The sequence below is a fragment of the Lithobates pipiens genome, unplaced genomic scaffold, assembly GCF_037356315.1.
Source record: "Lithobates pipiens isolate NorthernLeopardFrog02 unplaced genomic scaffold, aLitPip1_a1.2 Scaffold_16, whole genome shotgun sequence".
Taxonomy (NCBI): domain Eukaryota; kingdom Metazoa; phylum Chordata; class Amphibia; order Anura; family Ranidae; genus Lithobates; species Lithobates pipiens.
Genome location: NW_027507748.1, coordinates 381,175,977 through 381,199,408, shown reverse-complemented (window position 1 = coordinate 381,199,408; position 23,432 = coordinate 381,175,977). Strand labels below are relative to the sequence as shown.

At 44.5% G+C, this 23,432-nt stretch overlaps 1 protein-coding gene across 1 annotated transcript in view; it reads left to right on the top strand.

Moving 5' to 3' along the window:
• PPM1E (protein phosphatase, Mg2+/Mn2+ dependent 1E) overlaps nt 1-23,432 on the top strand; it is a 436,341-nt gene that overhangs the window by 292,546 nt on the left and 120,363 nt on the right. The window contains exon 4 of the mRNA XM_077482226.1: nt 15,107-15,295. Coding sequence (XP_077338352.1) covers nt 15,107-15,295 — 189 coding nt within the window. The remainder of the gene's footprint in view (nt 1-15,106; nt 15,296-23,432) is intronic.

Genomic DNA, 23,432 nt, shown 5'->3' with positions numbered 1-23,432 from the left:
AGCCAATTACTTCAATCATCAAGCATTTACAGATAGAATAATTGTATTTGTAATTTGTTTGAAAGGGGCCAAGTATGCTTGTTTTTTATTGATACATATATATATATATATATATATATATACACACACACACACACACACACACACACACACAGTGGTGGGAAAAGTATTTGATCCCCTGCTGATTTTGTAGTTTGCCCACTGACAAAGAAATGATCAGTCTATAATATTAATGGTAGGTTTATTTTAACAGAATAACAACAAAAATATCCAGAAAAATGCTTTTCAAAAAAGTTACAAATTGATTTTCATTTTAATGCCTGAAATAAGTATTTGACCCCTTCACAAAACATGACTTAGTACTTGGTGGCAAAACCCTTGTTGGCAATCACAGAGGTCAGACAATTCTTGTAGTTGGCCACCAGGTTTGCACACATCTCAGGAAGAATTTTTCCCACTCCTCTTTGCAGATCCTCTCCAAATCATTAAGGTTTTGAGGCTGACATTTGGTAACTCGAACCTTCAGCTCCCTCCACATATTTTTTATGGGGTTAAGGTCTGGAGACTGGCTAGGTCACTCCAGGACCATAATGAGCCACTCCTTTGTTGCCTTGGTCACATGTTCTGGGTCATGGTCATGCTGGAATACCCATCCATGAGCCATTTTCAATGCCCTGGCTGAGGGATGGAGGTTTCTTACCCAAGATTTGACAGTACACAGCCAAATCCATCGTCCCTTTCCCCTTAGCAGAAAAACGACCCCAAAGCACAATGTTTCCACCTCCATGTTTGACGGTGGGGATGGTGTTGGGATCATAGGCAGCATTCCTCCTCCTCCAAAAACGTTGAGTTGATGCCAAAAATCTAGATTTTGGGCCCATCTGTCCACAACACTTTCACCCAGTTCTCCTTAGAATCATTCAGATGTTCATTAGCAAACTTCAAACAGGCCTGTACATGTGCTTTCTTGAGTAGGGAGACCTTGCAGCCGCTGCAGGATTTCAGTCCTTCACAGTGTAGTGTGTTACCAATTGTTTTCTTGGTGACTATGGTCCCAGCTGCCTTGAGATTATTGACAAGATTCTCCAGTGTAGCTCTGGGCTGATTCCCCAGTGTTCTCATGATGATTGAAACTCCATGAGGTGAGATCTTACATGGAGCCCCAGACCGAGGGAGATTGACAGTTATTTTGTGTTTCTTCCATTTGCGAATAATTGCACCAACTGTTGTCACCCTCTCACCAAGCTGCTTGGCAATGGTCTTGTAACCCTTTCCAGTCTTGTGTAGGTCTACAATCTTGTCCCTGACATCCTTGGACAGCTCTTTGGTCTTGGCCACGTTGGAGAGATTGGAATCTGATTGATTGCTTCTGTGGACAGGTAACAAGCTGAGATTAGGAGCACTCTCTTTGTGTACATGTGTGTGCACTTTGGCACGCGCCTGTGCGTGTCTGTGCACCTGTGCGCGCACACGCCAATGCAAGTCCTTCTTTACACTGTACTTATGCGCAGGCATGTGTCTGTTAGCTGGACTTCTCTTACAAAAGCAATACACATGTATACCAAAAGAAGGGCCTCTGTTTCCTGTGATGTACTCCAAAGAAAAGGATTTTACAGGTTAACTGTTTTAAAAATCCTATTTTATTATCGTACATCACGGGACACAGATCCATAGTAGTTACTATGCGGGATGTCCCATAGCAATGCCAACTGAAGGGAGGGAGACACAACAAAAGTAGGGCACTAAGAGACTAGAGGACTTGTACTGCTGCCTGCAGTACACTGCGCCCAAAGGCCATATCCTCATGACCTTTTACATCTTTTTAATAGAACCTGGTAAATGTATGGACTGAAGACCAAGTTGCGGCCTTGCAGATTTGAGCCATGGAGGCTTGGTAATGCACTGCCCAGTAAGTACTAACAGCCCTGGTGGAGTGCGCTTTAATATGAAAAGTGTGGGCTTTAATATCGCTCATGACCAACACCTTAGACACTGGTGAAAAAACTGAGGTACTCCCAGTAGTGGGAGGGGTTATATAGGGGGTGGACTACTTGTCTTAGGGTGTGCCAGTGTCCATCACCTGAAGGTGGCCTGTAACCCACATAGTAACTACTATGGCTCTGTGTCCCGTGATGTACGATAAGAAATAGTAGTAGATAGAGAGAAGAGAGTAGAAAAAAGAGGGGAAGGGAATGAGAGGGGTTTACAAGTGGTGATGCGATCCCAAATGAATAGGGCATATAGGCAAGGCAATATTAGTGTGTCGTCAAAGTCTGGAGGTAAGTGCTTAACCCAAGGAAACCAGAGTTTCTCAAATTGACCGATTCTATCTCTTTTTCGATTGGTTCCATTTTAGCATGAATAAGAGCTTTATTAGTTCTGTGTATGATTTCAGTTAGAATTAAATATTGAGTTTTTCGTGTCTTAGCAATGGTTTGTTTTGCAGCTGTTAGGAGCTGTAAAAGAAGTTGAAATTCATTCTGTGTGATCCCATTGGGTTTCAAGTTTAATAGGGCTGTAGCAGGATTGGGCTGTATAGGTGTATCAAAGATTTTGGAGGCCAAGTCAAAATCTGCCTTCCAGAATTGTTGGGCAATCCCACCCAATATGAAGTTAAGTGCCAGACTTTAAACAGTCACGAAAACAAGCTCCAGGGTAATCAGAAGCATATTTTTATATTCTATCAAGGACCAAATACCAACGGGTTAGCACCTTAAAGTTAGTTTCCACAGCAACATTAGAAGAAGCAGAATTGGTGGCGGACCATATGCTAGACAATTCAGTAGCATTAAATGAGCAATTAAGGTCTGGTTCCAATTCGGGGACAATGGAGGGGGGACCAGTGTTAATACTACCTAAAATTTGCTTATAGAGAAACAAAGCAAGTCCTCTAGTATGAGGTTCAGAAATACATATGTGTTCAAAACGCGACATCTGAGATAGTTGGAAGTTGGAATTGAGGTAAGGTTGGAAAACATTTTTGATTTGCAAATATCAGAACAGTTCCGATTGAGGAAGTCCAAATGTATCACACAAAGTAGGAAAATAATGTATGGAGGAGGCAGGTATCAAATTATATAAACGGGATAAATTTGCTTTATTTCATGTTTTCAAAGAATTAGGAGCAATCCAGGCAGGGTAAAAGGTGGGATTTTTAACAAAAGAAAGGAGCGTTAAATGAGGAGATTGAAGGCCAAGAAAAGTTTTGAATCTGTCCCAGATGGATAAAGAATGTTTTGTGATAGGATTGTGAATAAAAGTACGATCAGTTGATCTTAACCATAACATATTAGATACTCTAATAGGGTCACATAAATTGTTACCCATGAAGGAATTTCTTTGATCGCATGGTATTTTGGTAAATGTGCAAGTTGTGCAGCATGATAGTAAGCAGAAATATTTGGGAGACCTAAAGGTCTGCAGCATTGTGGGAGACAGAGTGGATTTAGAGGTTCGTGGTTTTGTTTTACCTCCAGAAAAGGGAGATAATTCTGCGGTGTATAAGCCATTGAACTGGTTTGACCAAGACTCTAAAAAGATATAATATATTGGGCAATATAGCCATCTTAATTACATTAATTTTACATATCCAGGATAAAGGGCTAAAGGACCATTGTGATAATAATTCTGTAACCTGTTTTAGTAATGGAGGGAAGTTATCTCAGTATAAGTCAGCAGGGGAGGGCTGGCAGCCTTAGGCTTGGGGGGCATGTCCAGTCAAGTGGCCCATTGACACCTTGCCAACCAGCCGCTGTAGTTATACGGCAGCAGATTGGCTCCCCTGCTACGTGGCGATGCCGGAGCTGATGCATGTGGCTGCTATATCCGCCGGCAACCCATGATTGCTCCTGAGAGAGCCAGTCAATGTAAACAGACAGATCCCCGTTCTGACAGGGGAGTTAGAGAGAGATCTGCTGTTCCTAGTGATCAGGAACAGCGATCTCTCTCTACTCCCAATCAGTACACCCCCCACAGTTAGAAACACCTCCCAGGGAACACAATTGACCCCTTGATCGCACCCTAGTGTTAACCCTTTCCCATCTAGTTATATTTATACAGTAGTCAGTGGCTATTTTTAGCACTGATCACTGTATAAATGTCAATGGTCCCAAAAGTGTCAAAAGTGTCCGATCTGCCCACTAAATACCGCTGATCCCAGCCATTACTAGAAAAAAAAAAATGCCATAAATATATCCCCTATTTTGTAGATGCTATAAGTTTTTCGAAAATAAATCAATATATGCTTATTGCAATTTATTTTTTTACCAAAAACATGTAGAATACATATTGGCCTAAACAGGAGTCTCCAAACTTTTCACACAAAGGGCCAGTTTACTGTCCTTCAGGGTTAGGGGGGGCCGGACGGCGGTGAGTGTGAGTAGAAAACTGATGAAGAAATTAATTTTTTGGGGATATTTATTATAGCAAAAAGTAAAAAAAAAACATTTATTTTTCAAAATTGTCGCTATTTTTTTGTTTATAGCACAAAAAATAAAGACCGCAGAGGTGATCAAATACCAACAAAAGAAAGCTCTATTTGTGGGGGGAAAAGGCATACATTTTATTTGGGTACAGTGTCACACCACCGCACAATTATCAGTTAAAGCGATGCAGTGCTGTATTGCAAAAAATGGCCTGGTCGGGAAGTTACTAAATCCTTCAGGGGCTGAAGTGGTTAAACCACAGAATCAGCTCACCATCACCAGTGCCCATCAATTCAGTCTCACCAGTGCAGCCTGATCAGTGCTATCTCACCAGTGCAGACAGTGTCCATCAGTGAAGCCTGATCAGTGCCCATCAGTGAAGCCTGATCAGTGCCATCTCACCAGTGCAGACAGTGCCCAGGCATCAGTGCAGCCTGATCAGTGCCAATCAATGCAGCCTCACCAGTGAAGACAGTGCCCATCAGTGCAGCCTGATCAGTGCCCATCAGTGCTACCTCACCAGTGCAGACAGTGGCCAGGCATCAGTGCAGCCTGATCAGTGCTAACTCACCAGTGCAGACAGTGCCCAGGCATTAGTGCAGCTTGATCAGTGCCCATCAATGCAGCCTAACCAGTGCAGTGCCCATCATCAGTGAAGCTTCATTAGTACCCGTCAGTGCAGCCTGGACTGTGCCTGTCAGTACAGCCTGATCAGTGCTGTCTCACCAGTGCTTACAGTGCCCAGGCATCAGTGCAACCTGATCAGTGCCCATCAATGCAGCCTCACCAGTGCAGACAGTGCCCGTCAGTGCAGACAGTGACCAGGCATCAGTGCATCCTGATCAGTGCAGCCTCACCGGTGCAGACTGTACATATTAGTGCAGCCTGATCATTGCCGCCTCATCAGTGCAGACAGTGCCCAGGCACCAGTGCAGCCTGATCAGTGCCGATCAATGTAGCCTCACCAGTGAAGTGCCCATCATCAGTGCAGCTTGATCAATGCAGTCTCACCAGTGCAGACAGCGCCCAGGCATCAGTGCAGCAGAATCAGTGCCCATCAAAGCAGGATCACCAGTGCAGTGCCCATCATCAGTGCAGTTTAAATGCCTATCAACAGTGCAGTTTAAATGCCCATCATCAGTGCAGTTTGATAAGTGCCCATCATCAGTGCAATTTAAATGCCCATCATCAGTGCAGTTTGATAAGTGCCCATCATCAGTGCAGTTTAAATGCCCATCAACAGTGCAGTTTAAATGCCCATCATCAGTGCAGTTTGATAAGTGCCCATCATCAGTACAATTTAAATGCCCATCATCAGTGCAGTTTGATAAGTGCCCATCATCAGTGCAGTTTAAATGCCCATCCTCGGTGCAGTCTGATAAGTGCCCATCAATTCAGCCTCACCAGTGCAGTGCCCATCATCAGTGCAGGTTGATCAGTGCCCATGAAATGTGGGGGGGAGGGGTCAGCTGGGGGTGTGTCTGGGTCTATCTCACAGCCAGGTCCTTGCCTTGCACAGTCTCTTCGAGGTGGGGTGAAGAATCTGTCACCTCTTCTCTGCCACTCCTCAATCCAGAGCTCGGTCCCAGTCCACAACCGATCAGGTCACGTGTGACGTGATGCACCTTCTCCCCTGGCATGTCATATGCCCTGACGACTGCCTCTGAAACTTCTGTGAGGTGGGAGTTGTAGTTTGCTGCATTGCAGAGTTCCTCCCACCACCAGGAACTCGAGCGCGGCTGGACTACAACTCCCAGAGTGCAGTGCAGAAGGTGCCATACAGCCAATCGGCGGCCGCTGTTCTGTCATAAGGTTCAGAATTTGATAAGTTGGAATTTATGACAGAGCAACGCCACGGCCGGTTTTAATGTCAAGGTAGGCGTCCTGGGGGGAAATTTCCACTCTGCCCCCCGGTCCAGCCGCCCCTGTAAGTCAGTTATTTTAGGAGCGAGTTGTATTCCTAGGTATGGAAGTCTATGAGGTGTCCAAGAGAAGGCAAGTGAATCTTTAGCAAGCTGAAGGTCTGAAGGAGGCAAGGACAGAGGGCATTAGGTGCTGTGATATGGGGAGATGACATGAAGAGTAAGATGTGATCTGCAAAAAGACATATTTTATGATGACATCCAGCTAAATCAATACCTTTTATGCTTGGATCAGATCTAATTAAATGGGCCAAGGGTTAAATGAGGAGTGCAAATAGAAGGGGGGAGAGAGGACATTCTTGACAGGTGCCTCTCCCAATAGGGAAAGGGTCTGATTTAAAACCAGCATATTTGATAAATGCATTTGGCTTGTGGTATAAAGATGAAATCCACTTCAAAAAATGAGGTCCAAATCCCTATTTTTGAAGAATATATTGTAAGTATGGCCATGAGACTGTGTCAAATGCTTTCCTTATATATCGAGCGATAAAAAACATGCAGGTAGAGTCTGGATAAACCCAACTTTATCTCGTGATCAAGTTAGCCTTTTACTTGATTCAAGTGGGTTGCAAGTATTTTAGCTAAAAGTTTAATGTCAATATTAAAGCGGAGGTCCACACAAAAAAGGAACCTCCACTTTTCGGAACCACCCCCCCCCCCCTCCGGTTTCACATTTGGCACCTTTCATGGGGAAGGGGGGTGCAGATACCTGTATAATACAGTATTTGCACCCACTTCCGGGCATAGATATTCACAGAATCCACTTACTGTGCTCCCCCTACTGTCTGCTGGGAAACACACGGGTCTCAGAGACAGCAGGGGCCATCCATATTGCGCAGTGGGACTCGCGCATTCACAGTAGGGAACCGGGAAGTGAAGCCACAAGGCTTCACTTCCTGATTCCCTTACTGAAGATGGCGGCAGCAGCACCTGAGAGCCGAGCGTCAGATCAGCTTCGGGTGCCCGCATCGTGGACGCGCTGGACAGGTAAGTGTCCATATGCTGCTGACTTTTAAAATAAAAAAATTTGGTGGAACTCTGCTTTAAGAAGCGAAATAGGACGGTAATTTGTCCAAGAGGTTGTATCAGATTTCAATTTGGGAAGCATGGTAATTATGGTCATTAAGGATTCTGAATGAAAAGAGTGTCCCCTCAACAACATATTGAAGGCCTCAGTTAGGATAGGAGATAATATATCAGAAAATTTCTAGCAGTAGGAAGCAGAAAATCCATCTGGGCCAGGACGTTTATTATTACGTTTCAAAGCCTTAACTCAACTAAACTTAACTAAACCCATGACTTCTGTTGTAGAGCTGAATCGGCAGCAGCATGGTCAAAATTATGGTTAGGCGAATATAATTTAGTAAGATTTGAGCAGAATGTGTGTCAAATTTTGACAGTGTTACTTGTGTATGAATCGCGGTTTAGTTTGAGTCGCACAGATGTTGTAGGTTTTTGCAGTAAGCTTAAGGTTCGAGCTAATAGAGCAGGCATGTCCAAAGTCCGGCCCGCAGGCCAATCGCGGCCCGCGGTCTGGTTTTGAACAGCCCGCCTGGTCTTTCTCAATTGGTGTGCCGCGGGATCAGGGCTGTCAGATGAGCCCAATCTCCGGCACTGTGAGAAGCTCCGTCGGGTTCAAAAGTGAAAGTAATGTGCAGAGGAGTGTGCTGTGCTCTCTGTTTCCCCCTACAGTGCAGTACCTGGCGAAATGAGGAAGCTGGAAAGGTACAGTACTGTGCTAGAAGCTAGGTTTGTTTTAAAAGGGTAGGATCGCATACAATTCAGTATAGGGGTAGAAAAAAGCAAAGGCTGGAAGAAAAGGACAGGAATTGGCTCTCGTTGAGCAGATATTACTAAGATTTGTAAAATAATAAAGAGAGCTAATAGCTTAACAGAAGGGCTTTATGGGGGAGTGACAAGTGGTCCATCAGAGGCCAAAGAGCTACCATCAGAAGCCCACATAATAAAGGAGATCTGAGGGTAGTACTGGGGGCACAAAAACACCACCAAAAGGAACACTGGCAACAATAAAAAGTAATACAAAAATAGAAATTATGCCATTGTCCTATTGATTTCCATACCCATCAATGTATCATGAGAAAGAATATGAAAAGGGATGGAAGGGATAGGATAAGGTGCATACAAGTAACAAAAAACATCACAGAAAACATTCAAAAAACAAATAGCCTGAGGCTATATAAAGAAATATAGCAAACAAGTCGCTGCTGTCAGTAAAAAAAGAAAATTATATATATATATATATATATACCAGCAAAAAAGTAAGGAGTTAAACAATAAAAAAAGTTTGCATCGAGTGAGTTCTAAACCGGTAAGACAAAAAAAAAGGGGGTTTACCATACATCTAGTTAGTTGGAACTTACAGCTATAAGAATATCTGACATCAAGTCAAACAAAAAGAAAAAAGTCAGTCCATAGAGTCCTCAAAAGTTGGCATAGGAGAAGAAAAATTACCACGTTTTGACTGCCCCTGGTGAGAATTTTTATTTCCTTCAGCACCAGCTGATTTTTGCAGGGGAACAATTTGACTTTGTGTGTTGCCTTGGTTTAGAGGGCATTCTATAATCTGGATGTTTTGTAAAGAAGATTGGAGTTCTTTAGCAGAACGGCAGACATATTTAGATCCTTTGTGGGTGACGTGAATTGAAAATGGAAAGCTCAGTTGATAGCTCATTTGATGTCTCTGTAAAACGTGAAGAAATTGCTTCAAAGCCAGACCCTTAAAAATAGTGAGCTGAGATCAGTAAAAAGTTGATAGGTATTTCCCTGGAAAATCTGTGAATATATTGCTCTAGCTGCAGCTAGGAGTTGTTCCTTGGTATGGAAATAGTGAAATTTGGCGATAATATCATGCGGTGGTCCATCAGCTTTGCCACTGGTGAGGGCTCTATGAGCCCTGTCCATCTCCATTTGTTCAACTTGTATGGAAGGCAGTAGATCTTGAAATAGGGATAGCATGGTGGCTTGAAAATCAGTGACAGATTCAGGATTACGTTTTCCTTTTTGAGTTTTTCAAATTCAACTGCATATGTTATTTTCAAGTTCATCAACCCACAGTTCAAGATTTGCAGTGTGTTGGCCCAGTTCTCTGATTTCCCTCATCAGACTGTCTGTAATATGATCTGAGGTCTGTATAAGAGTTTTGTGAAGCATTTTTTCAAATTGCCTCAGAACAGAAGAATGAGCAGGGTCTGTAAAAGATGTAATTTGTGAAGTTTGTGTATCTGAATCTGAGTCATATTCCCCGTGTTGCCACATACACCTTAGAGTGCTGAGAGGATTTCACTGAGTGTGAGGTAACATGAGGAGGGAATGAAGCTAGTGCCATTCTATCTGAAGCCTGAGGCTTCGCTCCTTTGTTGTTTTTTGGCTTAATTTTCAGACAAGAACTCCCAAAAATTACATTAAGTGGCAGGGGTTAATAGCACACCGAGTAACAATATTTTCTAGATAAAGCTGAGCCGGGACATGGTATAAAACAGCACAAATCGTCCCTTTAGGAACAGAGCTCTAAGCTGGCATGTCTGCTCAGTCAGGCTCTGCCCATGCACCTCCCAGGGATAGTTGGTTTTTCAAGCTGCGTTGGGTTTTATTTTGTTCACCTCCAAAATCCCAACAGTACTTGCCCATACAATACTGAATTTCATGATGATGCTGTGTTATGGGTTAAATAATTATTTTATGGATTTAAAAGTATTGCTGTAAACTGTCAGACTGTTGTCTGGGTAGATGCTTTTGTTATAGCTACTATGGTATAACCTACTTTAATAGTGGACAAACTAAACTTTCTTTATTACACCAAACAATTATGGTGCTTAAAAGCTTTCAGAATGAATCCATATCCGGAGGATGCTGGGAATGTGACATCACCCGGTGACCCCGCTCCTTATCCCTATATAAGTCGCCGCACAACGCGTCCCTGCCATTACGGCCAGAGAGAGAGCGTCGTGTCAACATCGGAAGAAGCGAAGAAGAAGAGAGGAAGAAGAAGCAGGAAGAAGAAGAAGCAGAAGGCGGCGGCGACAGCGACAGAAGGCCAGGCCAACGCTAGTAAAAGAGCTGGAAGAAGAAAGTGGAGGCCCGGCAAGATGAACCGAAGAGCGGGACAAGACCCCCAAAGTCGGAAGAGGACCCCCGAAGTCGAAAGAAGACCCCCGGATGGCAGAGGTGACAAAGGAGAAAGCTGGGCTTCTCCGCTAGTAAAAGAGCTAGCAAAAGAGCAGAAGATAGCAGAGGAGTCCAGCGAGAAGACCCCCAGAACTGTCTAATAAAGTATTTTAAAAACCTGTGTTGTGTCTTTTTATTAACACTTTTTTCCCCCCAGGTGAATGGGTAGGGGTACATTGTACCCCATACTTATTCACATAGGATGGGGGCCAAAATTTGGGGGCCCTTTATTAAATGGGGCTCCCGGATTCTTATAAGCCCCCCACCCGCAGACCCCGACAACCAAAGGCCAGGGTTGTTGGGAAGAGGCCCTTGTCCTCATCAACATGGGGACAAGGTGCTTTGGGGTGGAGGGCTCAGGGCCCCCCTCAAAGCACCCCCCCCATGTTGAGGGCACGTGGCCTGATACAGCTCTGGAGGGGGTGTGCTCACTCGTCCCTACCCCCTTTCCTGACCGGCTGGGCTGTGTGCTCAGATAAGGGTCTGCTATGGAATTTGGGGGGAACCCCACGCCGTTTTTTTCGACATAGGGGGTTCCCCTTTAATTTCATACCAGGTGACGGGGCTAGCAAGGTGTCAATCTCGCCAATGGAGGCGGCGACATTCACTTCGCTAGTTCCGTCTACCTGGAGCCACGTTCAAAATGAATGGACTTTACTCCGTGTGTGGGCAAGTCCGTTCATTTCAAAAGTCCGGCGGACTAGCACACAGACGGGCGGTTGTCCACCGGACTGCCGAGTCCGGCGGACAATTTTGAGTCAAGACTTCTTTCTAAGTCCACCAGACTTTTGGGAAGAAAAAGTCCGTGCTATGTACATGGGACGTTGCTCAACCTCTCCTGAACAATTTAACTTTAGCCGTGTTCAGCCGCGTTTGCGTCTAGAAGCGTTTGTAACAAAAAAGTTTTTACTTTTTTTTAGTTAACCGGTTCCCGACCGGTGCACAACGATGTACGTCGGCAGAATGGCACGGCTGGGCAAATGGGCGTACAGGTACGTCCTTTTAAATTTGCCTCCGTGCCATTGTGTGCGCGCCGGCCGGACCTCCATGAGACTTGGCGCGGGTCCTGTGGACTTGATCGCTGTGGGGATACCCGTGATCGTCTCACGGGGAGGAAGAATGGGGAGATGCTAAAATAAACAAGCATCTCCCCGTTCTGCCTAGTGACAGTGTCACTGATCTCTGTTCCCTGTGATCGGGAGTAGAGATCATTGATGTGTCACACGTAACCACGCCCCCCACCATTAGAAACACGCCCCAGGACACACTTAACCCCCTAGTGGTTAACCCCTTCACTGCCAGTGTCATTTACACAGTAATCAATTCAGTTGTATAGCACTGATTGCTGTATAAATGACAGTGGTTCCAAAAATGTGTCAAAAATGTCCGATGTGTCCGCCATAATGTTGCAGTCACGATAAAAATTACAGATTGCCACCATTACTAGTAAAAAATAAATTATTAATAAAAATGACATAAAACTATCCCCTATATTGTAAACGCTATAACTTTTGCGCAAAGCAATCAATAAACACTTTTTTGCGATTTTTTTTTACCAAAAATATGTAGAAGAATATGTATCGGTCTAAACTGAGGAAAAAAACTTTTTTTATATATTTTTGGGGATATTTATTATAGCAAAATGTAAATAATAATGCGTTTTTTTCAAAATTGTCGCTCTTTTTTTGTTTATAGCACAAAAAATAAAAACCGCAGGGGTGATGAAATACCACCAAAAGAAAGCTCCATTTGTGGCAAAAAAAGGACGTCAATTTTGTTTGGGAGCCACGTCGCAGGACCGCTCAATTGGCAGATAAAGCAACACAGTGCTGAATTGCAAAAAGTGCTCTGGTCAGGAAGGGGGTAAAATCTTTCGGGGCTGAAGTGATTAAAATTAAAAATCGTCTGTCAACGAAATGCTACTAAAGGCGAGTTACCACGTTTAGCAGAGTTTACAAGCTGTTACAGGCATTTGGCGTTTCAAATGCCTCTGAACATCCGTCTGAACCCATTTTTTTTGCGTTCCAAAAAAAGCTTCTAAACTCAACTGCCTAGAAACGACTATAAACGACCCTGTGTACATGTACTGATAAAATAACATAGAGGAGAGTTTAGGGGCAGCTGAACAAAATGCCCAACTGCTCCTAAACGTCCGTTTACCAGCAGCAGTGTACATGAGGCCTAAATGTAAAAGGTTGAATACTGATTTCTGTTATATAATCTTGCTTACACATTGCTGGATTCTAGAAATCTGTCCTAAAATGTGGTTATTAATATTAGAGAAAAGAAAATGAGAAGCTGTGGCCCACTGTGACTTTGTCTGATTTTATCTTTCTGTATTACATGCTCACTCAAGTTGATTACACAAATTTTAGTTGTACCTAATCTGTGCATTGTGCTTGAATACATACTGTATTACTATAGTATTTCTGAGCAAATCTTTTTATGTGGATGTGAAATCTAAAGCTGCCCATATTTTCCTTAACTAAAAATATGTTTTATTCGTAATAGAATTCTGTATTAAAATACTATACCAGGGTAAAAGTACACAGGTATGCTTGGACAATTTTGAAATGTATGAACAGAGTCACAAATGTCTCTTAAAGTGGTTGTAAACCCACTTTAAAAAAAAAACTAACACCTGCAAGACAAAGGCATAATGAGCTAGTATGCATGACATCGGATGTCTTCTGACATCTGACCTGCTCCGATCCGAAAAAGTGCGACGGAGGAAAAACCTACTTTTCCATCCGTCTGCAGATCGGATTGGGTGATGACGGACTCTGCGGTCCCTCTTAACCCGATCTCCCATAGGGGAGAGCGGCGCTCTGACAGGTCCATCCCTGCACAGTGTGCAGAGGCAGACCTGTCATCTGCCTGTTCAGCGGGGATCAATGGAACTATCCCCCGCTGAGCAGAGCGGGCTTTGTACACAGACACGTCCATGTGAAGGAGCTCTAAATATGTGAATAGTGTGGCATGCATTTGTATTCAGCCAATACTTTGTAGAACAACCTTTAGCTGCAATTACAGCTGCTAGTCTTTTTGGATATGTCTCTACCAGCTTTGCACATCTTGAGAATTACATTTTTGTACATTCTTCTTTGCAAAATAGCTCAAGCTCTGTCAGATTGGAGGGAGAGCATCTGTGAACAGCAATTTTCAAGTATGTTTAGGGTTTATTGTCCTGCTGGAAGGTGAACTTGCGCCTCAGTCTCAAGTCAGTTGCAGAGTCTAACAGATTTTCTCTGAGATTGCCCTGCATCCATGTTCCCATCAACTCTAACTAGCTTCCCTGTCCCTGCTGAATAAAAGCATCCCTACCACATGATGCTGCCACCGCCATGTTTCACGGTGGGGATGGTGTGTTCGTTCAGGGTGATGTGCAGTGTTTCGTTTTCCACCACGCATTGCAAATTGCTTTAAGGCAAAAGAAGTTCAATTTTGGTCTCATCTGACCAGAGCACCTTCTTCCACATGTTTGCTGTGTCCCCCACATGGCTTCTCGCAAACTACAAACCGGACTCCTTTTGGCCTTTTTTCATCAATGGCTTTCTTCTTGCTACTCTTCCATAAAGGCCAGATTTGTGGAGTGCACGACTAAAAGCTGTCCTGTGGATGGATTCTCCCATCTCCACAACTTTATCCTTGACCTGTCTGGTGTGTTCCTTGGCCTTCATAATGCTGTTTGTTCATTAAGGTTGTCTACTAAACCTCGGAGGGCTTCACAGAACAGCTGTATTTACTAAATTGCACACAGATGGACTCTATTTACTAATTAGGTGACTTCTAAAGGCAATTGGTTACACTAGATTTTAGTAAGGGGTATCAGAGTAAAGGGGGCTGAATAAAAATGCACACCACACTTTTCATATATTTATTTGTAAAAACAAATTGAAAACCATTTATCATTTTCCTTTCACTTCACAATTATTTTCCACATTGTGTTGGTCTACCACATAAAATCATAATAAAATACATTTAAGTTTTTGGTTGTAAAAATATGGAAAATTTCAAGGGGTATGAATACTTTTTCAAGGCACTGTACAATTTTTTCTTGTAACCATTACAGATTGGATGATATAGTTATATTTCAGTCATAATTGAGTTCTGCCAACCAGTCACTGGACTAGATTTTTATACCATTGGGGTTTAAGTAGTAATATCTTCCCACCTGGACCGTTTTCACCCATATAGGCATCCTGCTTTTTCTTCAAACTACATTTACACTCCTACTGCATCCTCCATAACATAAAGTGAATTAAAAGTTTAAAGTGGCACCTCTCTCAATTGCCATGGTAAGTGAGCAAACCTTAACACTGAAGGTCAAAATTCTTTTAACTTGTCTTATGTTCCTATAAGACATGAACAGCTTGTTATTTAGTGAGCCGGTATTTAGCAAACACTGAAATTTTAGTTTTGGATGGATTAGCCCTTTAATATCATTTACTAGTATAACCAGAAAACACTAAAAGCATATATTATCTGGTAAGGTTAAAATGTTAAGAACCCTATGTAGGAGCAAACACATACAGAAACATAGAAGTTTTATTTATGTAATCTCTTAATTTCCAGGACCAAGAGGAGCAAGCTTATTTTGCTGTATTTGATGGGCATGGAGGAGTAGACGCTGCCATCTATGCCTCACTTCACCTACACGTTAATTTAGTACGTCAAGAGGTATTCCCCCAAGACCCAGCAGAAGCCTTGTGTCAAGCATTCCGCATTACAGATGAAAGCTTTGTAAAGAAAGCAGCCCGAGAGGTCAGTTTTTGCTGTGAGTTTAACTGGTTTCATACAGTTGTTCAATTATCATTATTGAATATTAGAAAAATGTTTTGTTACACAAGATATTAGAACTATATCACATCAATGGATGTTATTTACTGTAATTATCATAACAAGGTAATAATTTGTCATGTAATTGATGATCCGAATAATATGTCATGAGCTCCAGATCCTCTAACAGATGTGCTTATACTGTATGTTGTACCAAGCCTTTGGAATTCCTGTTTGCTCACATCAGATTTGAATTTCAGAGATGTAACAAAGGGTTGTTATGCAGGTTGTTTTAGTAAGCCGCGAAGGTTTCTATAAAGTAGTAATTCCACAAAAATAGAACATTTAAAATGAGTTTAGTTGGGTCTGGTGTTAACATATCAAGTGGTCATAAAGAGCTTGATCATGTCATAATGCATTGTCCAACATGATGCTTTGGTGAGGTTTTGAGCCATTTAAGATTACCCAGGGGGTTGAAAGTTCTTCTGACCATAGAAAGTTCTCTTTGCTGCTTCTCTTCCTGCATAGTAAATAATCAAGAAATGCTGTGATTCGTTTTCTTTTCTGACTGATTTGCTGGATTGCAACAAACCAAAGCGCCAGCCAGGGATTTTGCAGTGAAGCCTGTGTTGAGCCACTCAACTTGAGTGGTCTACACTCCTTTGGCTTGAGGAACAGCAGCAGTACTTGGTACTAGAGAATATCAGGTAGATGTCTCCCTGTCACATAGAGGGAACAGGATTTTTTACATTTTTATTAGGCATTAATACACAAAGTAGTCTTAAGCTTGGAACACACCTACAGGTGTGACCAGGCATATATTTGTGCGCTGCATGTAGGGCAGCCCATTTATTTCAATGGGCTTCCCTATGTACAAGAAACATGGCAAGTCTCTGACTGCCATGTCTGCCAAAAATGTGAGACACCGTGTGGTTTGATGCATATGTTTTACAGATGCATGGGGGATCCTTTAACAACGAATGAAACTGCCACTGTTCTCCTAAATGGCAGCACGTTTCTTTACATGTCCAAAAAGCACACAAATTCATGCATGTTTCCAAACCTAGCCTTATGCTGGTATGTACACCTATTTCCAGGCAGGCCAGGATTTTGGAAAGTTATAAATCTCTACACGCTCCTTGGCTTGCCCTTCAGAAAAAGAATTATTTTAATGTCCTTTTGCTTACAACAAATTGATGTGAATATGTATACGTAATGCTTATCTACTCATCAAAGTTCTACTTTGGTAATACATTTACTGACTGCTGACCACTATGGACATCTTTTGGCCATATTTCCTATAGGGTTCATCCTTAAATGATGTTATTAGTAAAGCCTGTGCAAAATGAATAATTTAAACAGTAAGCCTGAATTAAAAATACTTGTTTGAATTGACTCTGGAACCACATATTAGATACTTCAATGTACCTGCACATCTGTTTTGTTTTTTCCTCATTGTTATGGTACATGAAATACTTATGCCCACTCTGGCATGCAAATATTAACCCAGATTTTATGGTTGAGAACCTGGCCACACTCATTCTTAACTTCGTAAGCCTTATTATTGAACCACTATCATAATAGGCAGTCCTGTTGGACAGTAATGGACTTATGAGGTAAAAGGGATGAGGTCAGGTCCTTCTTTGGTTGACATTTATATTGCTGACCATTCTTTGATCTAAAAATCCTAGCAACATGAAGCAGGAAACTCGATGTGCAACTTCCCAGAACTGCATGCTTTGTGGTACAAATTCACCCTCCAATAAGAACTTTTAAAAATTCTCATACTTCAATATAATACATTTCTCAGCTGCCTATGCACTTTAAAAAGTTAAGCACAGAGTCATAATGTACAACCGAGTGTACGTACAACCCCAATTTTAAAACAGTTTGGACATAAAAGCTACATAAAAACAAAGTAAAATGATTTGCAAATCCCATAAACCCATATTTTGTTAACAATATAACATAGAAAACATCAAATGTTGAAACTGAGAAAATATAAAATTTTAAGAGAAAACTAAATTAGTTTTTGATATTGATGGCAACAACGTGTCTCAAAAAAGAGCAGGGCAACAGAAAGCTGGCAAAGTAAGTGGTTCTAACATGGAGAAGCTGAAAGAACAGTTTTCAACTAATTAGGTAAAAATGCATAGATTTGGGGCGTGGCTTGGCTATGGCGGAGTGAGATCGCGCACTGCCTGAGCTCCCGACAAAAGACCCTCCGATCACGGAGGTAATGCCCAGTAGAGCTCCACACGGCCATGAGCTATAAAAAAAGAGGCAAGAGCAGGGGTTCATCCAAGGAAACCATAGGGATCCAGATCAATCGCTTCCTCACAGAAAGACCCAGGAGAGGTCCAGTGGCCCGGGCCAAGACGACACGTGGCACAGCGGGACCATCTTCCTCTCCAACAAGCTCACAACCCCTGATGGGGATTCCTGCACTTCTACGTTTCCCGACCAGAAGTCAGTCTGGAGTGGGGATTCTGTCTCAGCTCCCGGGCTCTCCCCATGAAGGAGGATATGGGGGCTATAGAGGTTATGGTGCGGCAAGTGGAGAAGCAACACCGCCGAGACCTTCAGGAGATCCGCACAGAGGTGACCGGGATAGATGAGAGGCGGTCCAGGGAGGAGGCATCGAGAAATGACTTGGAAACTCGAGTGACACAGGAGGACAGGACCAGTTGGCGGAGTTACAACTGCACGCGGAGGACCTGGAGAACAGGAGCCGCTGCCAAAACCTGCGGCTCCGTGGGATTCCAGAGGCGACCGGTCCTGAGAATCTCAAGGAGACGGTACAGACAATCCTCCTCAGGGTTCTGAAGGGAGATCCCCCAGCAGCCATAGAATTCGACAGGGTGCATAGGGCACTGGGCCCCAGACCTATGGATGTGGACAGACCCCGCTATTTAATCTGTCGCTTGCACCGATACTCCGTGAAGGAACAGATCATGCAAGCGGCCCGCCTTAAGGGCCCAGTGGACTTCCCGGATGTCTCCTGTGCAACGCTTATCAGAAGAGCGATGCTGAAGCATTGCTTGAAAGATTCTCCTGCGCTGCTCTGCCATATCTGTGGGGCCTCTCCATCCAGTTGTCTGTACACAGGGGAACCAAATCGTTCATGCAGATCTCCCGGACCTGTTTGCCTTCCTGGAGATGGAGCCGATCCCGCTGCAGGACTGGCTGAGCCCACTGCCTACTACGGACGCCCGGCCTGTGTCCGGAGTGGTCCCGCTGGGGCTTCCCCGCCGGTCATCCAGAAGGAGACAGAGAGAGCTCACTCCAATTGGGAGGCTCGACCCAGAGCTGTGGACCTCTTGGACACACTCATGTAAGTGGCATCCCTCACAGGACATTACTGGTCCCTAGTTGACTGTACCCCCCACCCTTCAGATGGTTTATCACAGGACGCTGGGCCCTGCCTGATTCCCCAAGATCCCATTGACCCTCCGACCTGAGATCAGTGGACTGAATGAGATAGATCAGCCTCCCCCTCAGGGAAATGGGACAGCTTCACCCTGAGGTGCTCTATCCCCCGCACTAGTGGACATCTTCCATGGGGGTCCCTTGGAGCTCTTAAGGATTGCGCCCCTCTACAGGGAGAACACCGCAGAGACCGAGAGCCGGGCTAGGCTCATCTGGGGTGTGTATCCATTGGACGCAGATCCGGGGCTCATACAACAACTTCGGCCCCAATGGTTGAAGCTGACAATGCCACTGCTAGGTGATACATGGTGAGACTTGCCCAGTCTAAGAAAACCTCACACGAGATGCCCTTGTACAATGGAGCTTATGGATCCAGCTCGAGGCGGTACTGTGTGCCCATATCACATCTTACATCATAGCTGCTGTGGACTGGGGGGAAGACGGGCTGGGTGGAGCGCTATGTAAGTGATGGCTTAGAGTCCGGGCTGCCCGGGTCTCAACGGGGGGACAATCATTGGTCCATGCGCACATTGCACGGGGCACTCGTCAGGCCTCGGCTGGGGTCTCGGGTGGAACATCCTGGAGTGGGCCCCCCCGGGAGTCGATGGGACAGGACACTGGACCACAGCGGTCATATAGGGAGGCCATACCATTTTTCTTCTGCATTTGGGAGGGGGGGAGGGGTGGAGATTGGTCTTAGGGGCTTGCTTAAAGATGTACTAACCTTTCCTTCCTTACAGCTCAAGATGGGCCTTATTATTGCTGAATCGTTTGAATACTGGGTATTGCCACTGCATGAAGGGGTTGACTTGAATGGGTTGGTCTTCATCCCCATAGGTCCACCCCGGGGGTCCCCACCGGGGATCTCAGGGGGAGGTACCCTTTGTTTGAATGGGGATTCTGAGCAACGTGTAGAGCGAATGTTGACTGTTTTCACGTAAGTAATTTACTGGTTTACCTCTGTTAACTCGTTACATTTAATGTTAGCTGACAACTTGGGTCTGATTGTGGAGCTTCTAAATTCCGCTGTACCCGACCACTTATCCCACATAGGTGGGCATCCTTTTGAGGGCCCCTTGTTGGAGCCTTAGGGGTGCGGTGAGATTAGTTCTCTAACACGCCTGTGGCGTTTTAGTTATTGGGGTGGACTGCTAGCTCAGTAACTTCTTGTTCCACCTATCTCCCCCCCTGTTTTTTTTTTGGTCTGCCTCTGGTCTCCGCCTCTGCCATGAGTTCACAGGAAACCCTCAGACTTATGTCTGTTAACGTCAAGGGTCTTAACACCCCGGAGAAAAGATCCATGGTGCTTAACAACCTGAGACACTCCAAAGCTCACATATGCTTCCTCCAGGAGACTCACTTCAGAGCCAATGGTCCGCATAGACTCCGTGACCGCTACTTCCCGGAGGCCTACCACGGGTGCTCCGTCGGATCTAAGTCTAAGGGGGTCAGCATACTGATACGCTCCACGACACCATGGAAGTTCCAGGACCAGTTGAGCGACACGGAGGGAAGGGCCCTATTTGTGAAGGGGGTCCTGGGCGGCTCCATGGTCACTTTGGTGAACTTGTACCTCTCCAATACAGACCAGATGGGTTATCTGGAACCCACTCTAACGGAACTACAGGTCTTTGCCGAGGGAAAGGTGATCCTGGGGGGTGACATGAACTTTGCCATGGACCCCTACATGGATAAATCCCGATAGACTTCACAGATTTCTTATGCAGCGCTTAAGCGCCTAAAGAAAAATTTCTATTCTTTCCAGCTGGTGGATGTCTGGAGGATCCTCTGTCCTACCATGAGAAATTATACCTTCTATTCGCACCCCCATGACTCCTACACCAGAATTGACCTATTCATGCTGCCCCAATCTCTCCTCTCAAGGGTGAGAGCCGCCTCTATAGGTGCTATTACGTTCTCGGACCACGCCCCGGTATTCGTGGATATAGACATTTTTCCCCCAGTCCCCAAACAGTGGCAATGGAAGTTGAATGAAACCCTGATCCAGACTGTCGTGACAGTGGTCTCTAGGGAGCTGAGGAATTTCTTCGACTCAAACGCAGATTCCGGGAGTTCCCCCTTGATGGTCTGGGAGGCCCACAAGTGTGCCATCAGGGGTTTGCTGATAAGGATTGGCACGCGAAAGAGAGATCCCAGCAAACGCTTGCTCTTCTGGATAAAATCAGGGCCCTGGAAACCACCCATAAGCAAACGTTGGCCGCCCGGACACTGGCGGAGCTCACTACTCTGAGAAACCAGTTGAAATCATTGGCATTGATCAGAGCCAAAGCCGTTATCACGAAGTGTAAACGCACCTTTTACGCAACAAATGCGGCAAGATATTGGCTAGGACTCTGCGGGCGCAACAGGCATGGGCCTTTATCCTCGCGAAATAATGGGGGAAGGGAACGCTAAGGTGCACGCCACGGAGGAAATTGCAAAACAATTCCGCAAGTATTATACATCTTTGTATAACCTACAGCAGAAATCTACAGAGAGGGATAAATCCTCGGAACAGGAGGACATTCAAAACTATCTATGCAAATCAGGCCTACCCAGGTTGCCTGATGAGGCGTTGGAGGCTCCCCTTACTGGGGATGAGATATCCTGGGCCATAAACCACATGCAGAATGGCAAATCCCCAGGCCCAGACGGTTATACGCTTGCCTACTGTAAGACTTTCGGGGATCTTTTGAGGCCGCACTTCCTCTCGGCTTTTAACTAGGCCAGGGAGGGAGTGGCCCTTCCGGAAAAGACACCTTACGGGCTTTCATCACGGTGGTTCCCAAAGAGGGCAAGGACCCCCTTTATTGCCAGAATTATAGACCTATTTCCCTCCTTAACGTCGACCTAAAGATTTGAGTGAGAAGGTTCACTCACTGCGTTTGATGGAATGGATCCCTTCTCTTGTTCACTTGGATCAGGTCGGTTTCGTGCCCTCAAGAGAAGCGAGGGATAATACCACCAAGGCAATTAACCTCATTCATGCAGCCAAAATGCGAAACATCCCAATGCTCCTCCTCTCGACCGATGCTGAAAAGGCGTTTGATTGAGTGAACTGGCCCTTTCTGTTCAAGACCTTATGCCATGTGGGCCTGGGCCTGTGGGTTATGAATTGGCTACTGGCAATTTACTCGAGACCCTCGGCTCAAGTGAAGGTTAAGGGCCAATTGTCCCCTTCTTTTGGGATAGCCAATGGGACAAGACAGGGCTGGCCTCTAAATTCTGGTAGAACTACGGAAGTACGGTGCACTCTCTTTCTTTAAAGTAAACTACCAGAGATCGGAGGCGCTAAATGTCTCCCTGCTAACTCCAACGGCAAACTTGCTGAGGGAGGACTTTCCTTTTAAGTGGGCTAGAACAAGCATCAAATACTTGGGCATAAACTTGCCATCCATTATGGAGGAAGTTTTCCCGCTTAACTCCCCCCCCCCCCCCCGATGACAGAAGTTAAAAAATACCTCCAGACCTGGCTGAAGGGCATGTTCTCTTGGTTTGGATGTTGCAGCATTATAAAAATGAACGTTATGCCAAGATTCTTGTATTATCTGCAGGCCCTCCCAGTCAAAATTCCGAGCACCTATCTTAGAGTGGTAAATCAAGCTCTAACCGGGTTTATTTGGGCCCAGAAACCACCTAGTTAGCATAGTCCACTCTGCGTCTCCCAAAGTTGAGGGGAGGTATGGCTCTCCCTGATGTAAACATGTATCATAAGGCATGCCACATGGCAAGAGTCATAGACTGGTGCCGACATAGAGTGTTAAAGCAATGGGTCCAGGTGGAGCAGTGCCTCTCAGGAGCGGAGCTGGGGGGATTACCCTGGTGTCAGAAGGACATCCCTTGTAGGGTATTACACCACCCAAATCATTTCCCTGATGAAGTCATGTGACACATGACTATACGCGTCGGAATACGAGGAATTAGGATACCAGAAGTAGCGTCCGAGATACGAACGGAACGCTGGGCTAATTTTCTGTGAATTACCTGTTTGTCATTTGTGAGTACCTCTACACTGTTTTTGGTTTGAGTTATAATAAAAGTGTTTATGTACTTCACCATTGGAGCCCTCCCCTTTCTTGTCTTTATGAGATCTTTATTTTATTTCCTTTCTTTATAAATTACAGAGTGTTGTTTAAAGAAGAGGGGGTGCTACACTGTGGTAAACCTGGCCCTGTCCCAATTTTGCGGAAAGTTGCCATCAATTTCAAAATGACCTATTTTTTTTCTTAAAATGGTACATTTCCTCAGTTAAAACATTTGATATGCTTACGATTGTGAATAAAATATGGGCTTATGAGATTTGCAAATCATTTCATTCTGTTTTTATGTAGATTTTATACAGCACCCCAACTTTTTTGGAATTGGGGTTGTACAGAGGTTGACCTGGTAATATTGGAAGAATTGCATTTGAGGGACTTTTCAATGCTTCTGGTGGTATGGGAACAAATTCATACTGTCCAGTTAGAGAAGCTCATAGTATGTTTGATACCATTATTGAACCACTAAGTAAAGGCCAGGGGGTTCTTGAAGGTTGTTGGGTAATGAAGGGTTATAAAGAATGCCTAAGAGTAGAAGGTTGAGCGAGATTAATTTTCTGGAGTACTTGATTGAGTCCCATTATTTCAATGATTGTTGTAGAGTGGGGTCTATTGTGAGTGGTTTGAGGTTTGGGATAGTCCAAATCGGACTGTAA